Raw genomic sequence first — 10,220 nt, 5'->3', positions numbered from 1 at the left:
AAAAGTTGTTTGAATAAATCAGTCAATTTACAATCATTTTAAATTTATTTATTTGTTGCTCCTCGCAACAAATAAGCATGAACCATTTAATGACGTATGTACCCGAATAGTCCAAAGTACCGATAGTTAGTTCTTAACCTTTCGATCAGAAAACAATGTTAATAAAGACGTATAGATATACTATTTTGTTGTAGGGAGTATTGTAAGTTTCCAAGTAAATCTATTATATGTAAGCACATTTTAATTTTATTCATACACGTTATTTTTATATGGTGGACCATTGTAGTTATGAAGTCAAAAAATAATGAGCGGAAAGTCCAAGTTTGAACGTGTTTATATTCCAAAATAAATATAGCGGCAATTGTACAATTCTTAACTCTATATTCTTCAACGACTTTAGCTTATACGCCACTTAAATTTATATCATGAATTATAATTATTATTCTAGAGACTTCTCACCAGGATGCTTTTGCTTTTCTTCCTTTTTCTTGGACAAATTTATAATAAACTTATGAATTGTTATAATTGCTTACGTAGTTCCTGAAGTAGATCTAATTAATTTAAATTTTGTTCCATGTTGACTACGTGGGCTGACACGATACTTTAATAATTTGCTTTGAACATAATTACAATTTAGCAAATAGTCAAATTTAGAGAAACGTCCAAGGGTAATATTTTACCAGCTGATTAGAAGTATTTATTCCTAAGATGTTTGAAATCGATTGATCACCATTTGTGAATAAGGGTTCCTTTAATATATGGCCTAAATTAAATTAGTTTTACAAGGAAAATTTTGATTCAAAATCATACTATACTGAGATACGTGACTGGTCATAAAAAGTTGGTGGCGTAAAATTTTACACAATATGCAGTAATTTATGTGTGTGACGTTTTATAAGTGTAGTTTCTAGATGTCATGAGTCATGACTTTTGCTCTAAAGGAAGAAACAAAATTACTCTAGGAAAATATAAGGGGAACTTTCACATATAGCCACTCAAAAATAGCCTAATTACTCTCCATAGCTATAGTTTGATAATTACAATTCGTAGCTACATGTTATATGGAGGAGAGAGGCGAGCGAGACTGGGAGAGAGAGGAGAGAGGCGAGAGAGAGGGGGCAAAGAGTGGGGAAAAGTGAATTGTATATGTATATAGGTTAGATAATTGTATATTATACATATGTATTGTATATATGGCAAGCGAGTTGGGAGAGAGAGGAGAGAGGCGAGAGAGAGGGGGCAAAGAGTGGGGAAAAAGTGAATTGTATATGTATATAGGTTAGATAATTGTATATTATACATATGTATTTGTATATATATCAAGTGAGATTGGGAGAGGGAGGAGAGAGGCGAGCGAGAGAGGAAAGAGGGTGGGAGAGAGGTGAATTGTATATGTATATAGGTTAGATAATTGTATATTATACATATGTATTTGTATATTCTAGCGAATTATACATATACAAACGTGGCAAATTATACAAACTCAAAGTCAGCCCGCGTAATTAATGTATAATGTTAGTCGTGAGGGGTAATTATAGCAAACTATGGCTATGATGAGTAATTAAGTAGTATAAGTTTGCTTAACCGCGTAATTTTCCCAAAATATAATATATTATTGATATGCTATTTATTATCTAAATTCTTTTTAGTCCATAAAAATTGGGATAATATCTAGCTAAATTGACATATGATAAATTATGTTAAAAGATATTTTTATTTAAATACATATTTTTTAGGGGAACTTTCGCAAATAGTCACTATAATAAACTTAATTATGTTTTATAGCTATAGTTTGCATATTTACTGCTGTAGCTACAGTTTAAGCTGACTCGTTTGTATAATTCGCTGGTACATTTGCATAATTCAATTATTTTTGTATAAATTTGAAATAATGAATTTATACAATTACAAACATCAAAAGTGTAAACAGTTATACAAATTATATTATACAAATTCCAAATTATACAAAAAGTTATATAAATTATAATATGCAAATTCCAATTATACAAACGTGCGAATTATACAAAATTAAAAAGTTAAGCTCCGTAATTATAGCTAAAAGTAGGTCGCGGATTATAATTAAGACAAACTATAGCTATGTTAAGTAATTAACTAGTATATGTTTACTTATACACGTAATTTGAACTTTCGCATATAGCCACTCAAAATTGTCTAATTACTCTCCATAGCCACAAATTATATTATACAAATTCCGAATTATATAAAACTAAAAAAGCTAAGCCACGTAACTATAGCTAAAAGTAGGCCGCGAATTGTAATTAAAGCAAATTATAACTATGTTAACTAATTAACTAGTAAATGTTTGCTTATACGCGTAATTTTCCCTATTTTTTATTTGATATATTATATATAGTCATAAAAAAGTAAATAAGATAATTAAAGTGTAGCAAGACTTGAGTGAATTGAGTTATAACAATATTTTAGCATAACTCATTTTAACCTTAATAACTCTTAAGCAAATCGGTATAGCATGGATGAAATTGAGGTTCACATTTGGAGTTTTGTGCAATAAGAAGGTGCCACTAACTTAAAAGCAAGTACTATAGAGTAGTAGCTAGATTAATTATGCTATATGGTGTACATTGTTGGCCAATCAAGAACTCTCACGTTCTGAAATTAAAAGTTGCACAAATAAAGATGTTGCGATGGATATGTGGGTATACTAGGAAAGATATAATTGAAAATGAAGGTATTCAAAAAACAAATTAAATTTCTTTGGTGAAGGACAAGATGCGGAAAGCGAAATTAAGATGGTTCAGACATATAAAGAGAAAAAGTATGGATGCGCAATCTGGAACTATAGAGGTTGGCTATGAATAGTTAGAAAGAGGTTGTGGAGAACATGTATGTAGTTGTAGTATTTCTCAGACAATTATCCGTCGTTTGATTTCTATTACTATGTATCTTTTGTGTTTTGTACTTCGATTATTACTTTATTTTGTTGTAGTTACTGTCATATCTCTATCTAATGTTTTGTTACTATCTAATATTTGTGTTCTTTTGTTACTTTTTTGGGATTATTTTTTCTTGAGTCAAGGGTGTACCTGAAACTGTTTTTTTTTTACTTTTGATGTAGAAATAAGGTGTGTGTATATTCTATTCTTCCCAAACTCTACTATATGAATTATAGTGAGTATGTTATTGTTGTTGTAACATTTAAGCGACTTAACAAATTATTAATTTATTAATTTAATTTATTTTAAGTCATTCAAATTCAGTTCAACTAACTCATTTGATAGGTAGAATGTACTAAAATGTCTTTTAATCTTATAATTTTAAAATAACACGTGGAAATTAAAATTAAATATGAACATTATTTTAAAACGGATTAAAAAAGTGTTGTGTTCGAAAGTGATTATACGTCATGCAGAAACTTACAATTACAAATCATATGATTGATAAATAAGATACAAAAAAAAAACATACTAAAAACATATTTTGGCCAAGCTACCTACATATTCTTAGCTAATATTGAAAATAGCATAAATATATTTGGAGAAAATCTCTCCATAAACAAGATTCTGAAAATATTATATTATGGATGCTATTATTTTTTTTATATGAGAATAAATCAAATATGGAAAAGAATTATATTTTTCTTCAAGCAATTTATGATAATACTTTGAATTTTTTTAAGGAAAAAATAAAACTCAAAATTAAAGCAAAAATCCCAAGAAAAGAAAAATAAGACATATAATTGAATCAGAGAAAACAAATATACCAATTAAGCAATTTATTCATGAAGCTGCCTTTTTCAATTCTTTCTGCCAAGTAGGATCCTTCTGCACCATCCACCTCCACCCACCCACCATTTTTATTTTAATACCCTCACGAATCGAACAACAGTTCATTTCATTTTCTTTGATATTCAAAATTATAAAGCACAACACATATTAACTTCGCCGGTCCAGTCCATAATTTATTTAGTATGAGATATGGGAAATTCTATGAAGCAAGAATCTCCTGTTCTTAGTTATCTTCTCTTTGTGTTTCTCTTCACATGTTCTTCTTTAATTGACAAATCAGGGGCACAACCACCAACTACTGGAAACGAGTTTCAATATGCAAGGCTTAGTCCCCCTTTGGCAATTATCATAATTGTTCTTATTGCTGCGCTTTTTTTCATGGCTGCTTTTTCTATTTACATTCGACACTGCACTCAGCCTTCTGGCATGAGCGGCAGCGTCCGACGAGCTCTATCCATGCGCCGCCGTGCTGCGGTGGCTCGTGGACTAGATGCAACGGTTATTGAGACTTTTCCGACTTTTACTTATGCTGAAGTGAAGGATCATCAAATTGGTAAAGGAGCTTTGGAGTGTGCTGTTTGTTTGAATGAATTTGAAGATGATGAAACGCTGCGTTTAATTCCAAAGTGTGATCACGTTTTTCATCCCGAGTGTATTGATGCTTGGTTGGAATCACATGATACTTGCCCTGTTTGCCGTGCTGATCTCAACCCCCAACCGGATGAACCGCCGGTTCAAGTTCCTCAGTTGATCCCAGATGAACCGGGAACTGAACAGCAACAGCAAAACGATGAAGTTTCAATTCGCATAGCGAGCGACGACGAACAAAGTGAACAAGTACAGCAACAGCAACAAGAAGAAGGTTCTGTTAAATCGACAGTGAAGCGGAATTTGAGCTTCAACGTGCCGAACCGGGTTCCCAAGCAAGAAGAAGGCGGCTCAATTAAATCAGGAGTGAAGAGAAACTTGAGTTTCAACGTGCCGATTCAACCACCGAGATCAATTTCCATGAGGCCAAGGATATTCAGCAAATTCAGATCACACTCGACCGGTCATTCACTAGTACTACCAGGTGAGAATTTAGACCGGTACACTCTCAGATTGCCGGAGGGAGTTCGGAAAGAGGTAATGAACCGTGCACTATTGAACCGGGCTAAAAGCTTTGGAGGCACCTTACCAAGAGATACAAGCTCCAGAAAAGGATACAGAACCGGCACCGGAGATGGAAGCAACAGGGGTTCTAGATCTAACAAAAGGATGGAGTGGTCTGAACCGGAACCTAAATCGGACCGGTGGATTTTCACCATGGCACCACCATTCTTTTCAAGAGGCTCATCAATGAAATCACCCAGAGTTGGAGCTGAAGCCGGCGAGGGTTCCACCTCAGGGAGTTTGAGAACCGCCGTTAAATTGCCGTCGTTCAAATGCTTGGAGCCAAAAGGCGATGAAGCCTCTTTGATGTCAACTGACTCGGCTCGACCGCCGGTTTAGTAAATCCGGTTCGAAGTAAATTGTCAGCAAGCAAATTTAAGACTTTTCATGGGCTATAGGAAAGGGGAACGTGTTTTTCATCATAGATTGGGCCCCCGCCTTGAATTAACAAGCCCAAAGTTGACTTTAAGTTTATTTTTTACTAGAAAAACATTTTTGTTTTTATTTTTTTGTTATATAAATGAAAAATTTTAAGGTTTTTTTTTTTTCTTTTTTTTGGTTTTAAAGATTTTGTGCATATCAATAGTTGATGACTTGATGTAACCAAAAAATCACTTGTAATTTTATTTATTTTTCTTTATTGGATAATGTCCAATGATGATGTCAGTGTGTGCATTTTTATTTAATTTTTTGATGTCGTTGTCTTGTGCAATTTTGGTAAAACAGAAATCTAAAAGGAAAAAGTAGAGGTGTCTGATTGGATTAACTTATATTTAGTTGTTTTTTTTATTTTTAAATAGTTTTTAGTTTTAGAGATATTTGAAAAGGTTATAAAGTATTTTTAAATACTTATTTTTAGACCAAATTTTTTTAATAATAAGTCAAAAGGCAAAAAGTTAGGATACTATCTATTTATGACTTTTAACTTATATATGTTAACTTTTTATAAAACCATCCAAACAGGTCCTGATATTGCTTTCCTTTTTCTTTATGTTTGTTGTTCAAGATGATTGATTTTGGTAATGATTTCTTATTGTGTTGTGGTTAGCTAAGACTGGTTCAAATTCAAATTAAGATTATGATTAGATGCGTAAGTCTTGCTTGATGATTGTGATCTATTTTAATTAATATTAGAGGTCTTAAACATTATTTTACAAATATAATTTAGACTAAAACATTTCCCATAGCTTAATAAAAATGGTATAGTCAAAGTCTCGTGCCCCACAGATTTGAGAGAAGACCTAAGACATTGATTTTGTAAATGAATATTTACAACTAAGTTTGGCATATTAATTAATGCAATTTAAATAGTAGTTTATAAAGGACATAAGAATTTAGTTGTGATTTTAAATTCATGGATTCTAAAAATTGATTTCTGAATAAAATATTTATACATATTAAATGAACTTTTTAATTACAAATATTGAGATATGTAATCTGAATGCTAGCTCCGTCCTTGTGAACACGGCATATCAAGTTTTTCGAATAAATAACAGCTATATTTTTTTGTTTATTCTTTTATGAGTGAGAACAAGAGAATATAAACTATTCGCATAAGTAGCCTTTGCTTGTAAGAACAATTGGTTAAAAGTTAAAGAGGACCAATTTTTAAGTATCATCAAAGTAATTATATAATGAGCGACCACGTTCTAAAGGTGAATTGTGACTTGTTTGAATGTCTCGACACTCATTTAATTTGAAGCAGCTTTTAAATTAAATAGCATTAATAATCTGATAAACACTATTAAACTTTATGCCTAAATGGTTTTTAAATGAATTTTAGGTCTAGACTCAACCTGAAAAATTAGCTTGAAAGGTGACACGATTAAAAATTGGATCAAAATCAACGGACTTGGTTGGATTTTTTAGGAAAACCAATGGAGTGTACAATACATTGTCCGAGTTAGAAATTTCATAAATAGCCACTAAAAAGAACTTAATTACGTTTCATAAGTATAGTTTGTTAATTACAATTTGTAGCTATATGTTAGAGGAAGGGAGAGGCAAGCGAGATTGAGAGAGGAAGGAGAGCGGAAAGCGAGAGAAGGCAGAGAATGGAGAGAGGTGAATTGTATTTGTATATCTATTGAATTGTATATGTATATCTTTTAGATAATTGTATATATGTAATTGGTATACATATGTATTTGTATATCTGGCGAGCGAGGTTGGGAGAGGGAGGAGAGAGGCGAGCGAGATTGGGAGAGGGAGGATAGAGGCGAGCGAGAAAGGGTAGAGAGTGGAGAGAGATAAATTGTATATATATGTCATATAATTATATATGTATATTTATAGTTTGTATTTGTACGTGTATAAGAGAGGAGAGAGGCGAGAAAGAGAAGAGAGGAAAGAGACACACATAATTATAGCTAAGAAAATGTTGTGAGTGGTAATTAATTCAAACTATAGATAGGTGAATATATGTTTGCTTATCCGCGTAATTTTTCTTTGTCGTTTTGATTTGGATTGATTAAAATTGAGAGACAGCTGAACAATCCATCGTTTTCAATCAATTAAAAACCAACATAGAATTTTCAAAATTTGTTTGTCTGAATCAGTAAATATACATAAATATACTCCCTATGTCTAACAATACTCATCCACTATTGACTCTGCACAACTCTTAAAAACTACTCCCTCTGTCCCTAATTACTTGTCCACTTTTGAATTGACACACCTATTAAGAAAACAATTAATGACATAATGAGTTTATCATTTTACCCCTATTAATTATGAAGTGGATGAAAAGTTCTACATTTTTCAAAGTAATTAGTCATTTAAATGAGTGTAAAATAGATTTTTAAAAAAAGAATTGTCCTTTCTTGATTTGTCAAAATGGACAAGTAATTAGGGACAACTATAAAAGGAAAAGTGGACAAGTAATTAGGGACAGAGGGAGTATAAATGGAAGGATAATTATACTATATCACTCTTTGAATATTAATAAATACAATGTCTTGAAAAATGTAATAGGAAAATGATTATAATTAATTACAAGGATAAAATAGTAATTAAGTGTAAAAATTATTCACTAATTTCATAAAGTGAATAAATATTGTTGGACATCCTAAAATGGTACAATTGACAACTATTGTTAGACGGATGGAGTAGCTGTTTAGAATCAAACTCGGACATTTACTATTGAATAATTCTACCACTCAATTTCACATGCTCTTTGATAAAATATTTACTATTATTTTTATTAATTATACTCTTCAATTATAATTTTATACTTCAAAAACCAACAATATCCCTATGTTTTTATATATATAAAAAAAAGTGAATGTCAATTTTCCCTCGATTTTTTGGATTGACTCTACACGTTGGTTTTCCTCTATCTATTTTTAGTAGTATGAGGATTGTCGAAGGCCCCAAACCATATAAAGAATTTTAGAAACTTATTAATTCCTCTATCTCTAATTGTTTGTCCATATTTTCTTTTATAGTTGTCTCTAATTACTTATCCATTTTTACAAATCAAGAAAGGACAATTTTTTTTACCTATTATACCCTTAATTAATTATTTTGAAAAATGTAGAACTTATTGAAAATCTTAAGTTTTAAATTCAACCACCTCATAATTAATAGGGGTAAAATGGTAAACTCACTATGTCAATTATTATTTTCTTAATAGGTATGTCAATTTAAAAATGAACAAGTAATTAGGGACAGATGAAGTATCTCCTTTGAACAACTTTATTTCAACATTATTTCACTAATCTTTTTGTCGTAATTATCATAGTCGGAAATGATAAAAAGGTGAAAATTCTTACTTTTCCCACAATTGATTTTATAGGTGATAGGCTGATAGCTACACCAAAATACCCTTATTTGTTCAAACTCCATAGCAAGCCACCAAAGCAATAATTCATGCATTTATGGTCCCCAAAAGGCAAAAGCTATTACTCCTACGATTAGAGGTTCTTGCGTGCAACCAGCTCATACTCCTACGATTCCATATTAACTTAATTTGTGATACAATGTATATTTATTAAGAAAACAATAATTTAAATTATATATTTTAATATTGTCTTTTGTAAAATCATTAATATAACTTTGTAAGTCGTGCAACTTATCTCTTAAAAAATACTCCCTCTGTCCAACAATAGTTGTCCAATATTGACTTGACACACTCCTCAAGAAACTATATTATTGAAAAATGTAATAGGGAAATGACTATAATTAATGATAAGAGTAAATTAAGAATTAAGTGTAAAGTTATCCATTGATTTCATAAAACGGACAAATATTGCTAGACATCTATTTTTAGTATAGTGGACAAGTATTGTTGGACGGGGAGTACCAAACTTCATTAAAGGAAAGAGTAAATATGAAAAAAATATCAAACATCCATCTTGAATTTTTTAACCCCCCCTACCCCCCCCCCCCCCAAAAAAAAAGATTTAGTTAATATGGAATAGAGGGAGTAACTTTTTACTCCCTCTCTGTCCAACAATACTTGTCTACTATTGACTCGACGAGTTAATATCTCTAAAGATCACTCAACTTAGAAAATTTATCTAGTAAAGTATTGAACTTTATTTTATATCAATAAAATCATTCAACTTACACCTTTGTATCAATAAAATCACCTAACTAATTTTATTATTAAAAAAATGGACATAGATAATTAAATTATCTAGATTTTTTTATGGATAAAATTTAATAAGTTAAAATTATGTTATGCTATTACTATATAATTAAAATATATTCTGATGAGCGTTTTCCAGAAAGACGTTGGCTTAATAACAAGAAGTATTAAATTGTTGCAGTCATTGAATTATAAAAAAAAATTTGATGTCTTAATAAAAAAAATTGTTGCAGTCATTAAGTCTATGATAATATCAGTAATACTAGATTCTTAAGGCCCGTGATACGGGCCCAATATAATCAATTATTAATCGTTATTTGACAAATATTAAAAGGTATTTCTATAGCATTCTGATCAACATTAATTAATATTGATCCTGGTAAAAAATTTAGTATTAAAAAATATCAAAAAATAACCATCAAAGAATATAGTGCATTGAATGGTGTTTCTCCTTCCTTAATTAAATATCATAATTTTGAGTTTTGGATATGAAAAAAATTCTTAATAGAGAGCTCTATATCCGAATGGGCAACTCCAATATAAATATGAAATACTGAATAAAAAATATTAAATTAAATTAACCCAATAATATTTTAAAGTATAATTGATATTAGCGATGGGTAGATTCATTTTTTAAGTTGTAAAACTCTGAAGTATAATATTCAATTTATTTATTTATTACTATAAGACACAAATTTAGTAGGATTCAG

General features: G+C 30.5%; 1 protein-coding gene across 1 annotated transcript; it reads left to right on the top strand.

Moving 5' to 3' along the window:
- Window positions 1–3,758: 3,758 nt before the first annotated feature.
- LOC102585676 (E3 ubiquitin-protein ligase ATL6) lies at window positions 3,759–5,447 on the top strand. The gene has a single exon (XM_006361806.2). It carries the CDS (start codon window positions 3,957–3,959, stop codon window positions 5,256–5,258), a length of 1,302 nt encoding a protein of 433 aa, XP_006361868.1. The 5' UTR covers window positions 3,759–3,956; the 3' UTR covers window positions 5,259–5,447.
- The last annotated feature ends 4,773 nt before the right edge of the window (window positions 5,448–10,220 follow it).

The sequence above is a fragment of the Solanum tuberosum genome, unplaced genomic scaffold, assembly GCF_000226075.1.
Source record: "Solanum tuberosum cultivar DM 1-3 516 R44 unplaced genomic scaffold, SolTub_3.0 scf00363, whole genome shotgun sequence".
NCBI lineage: Eukaryota > Viridiplantae > Streptophyta > Magnoliopsida > Solanales > Solanaceae > Solanum > Solanum tuberosum.
This window is presented reverse-complemented; position numbering and strand designations above follow the sequence as displayed.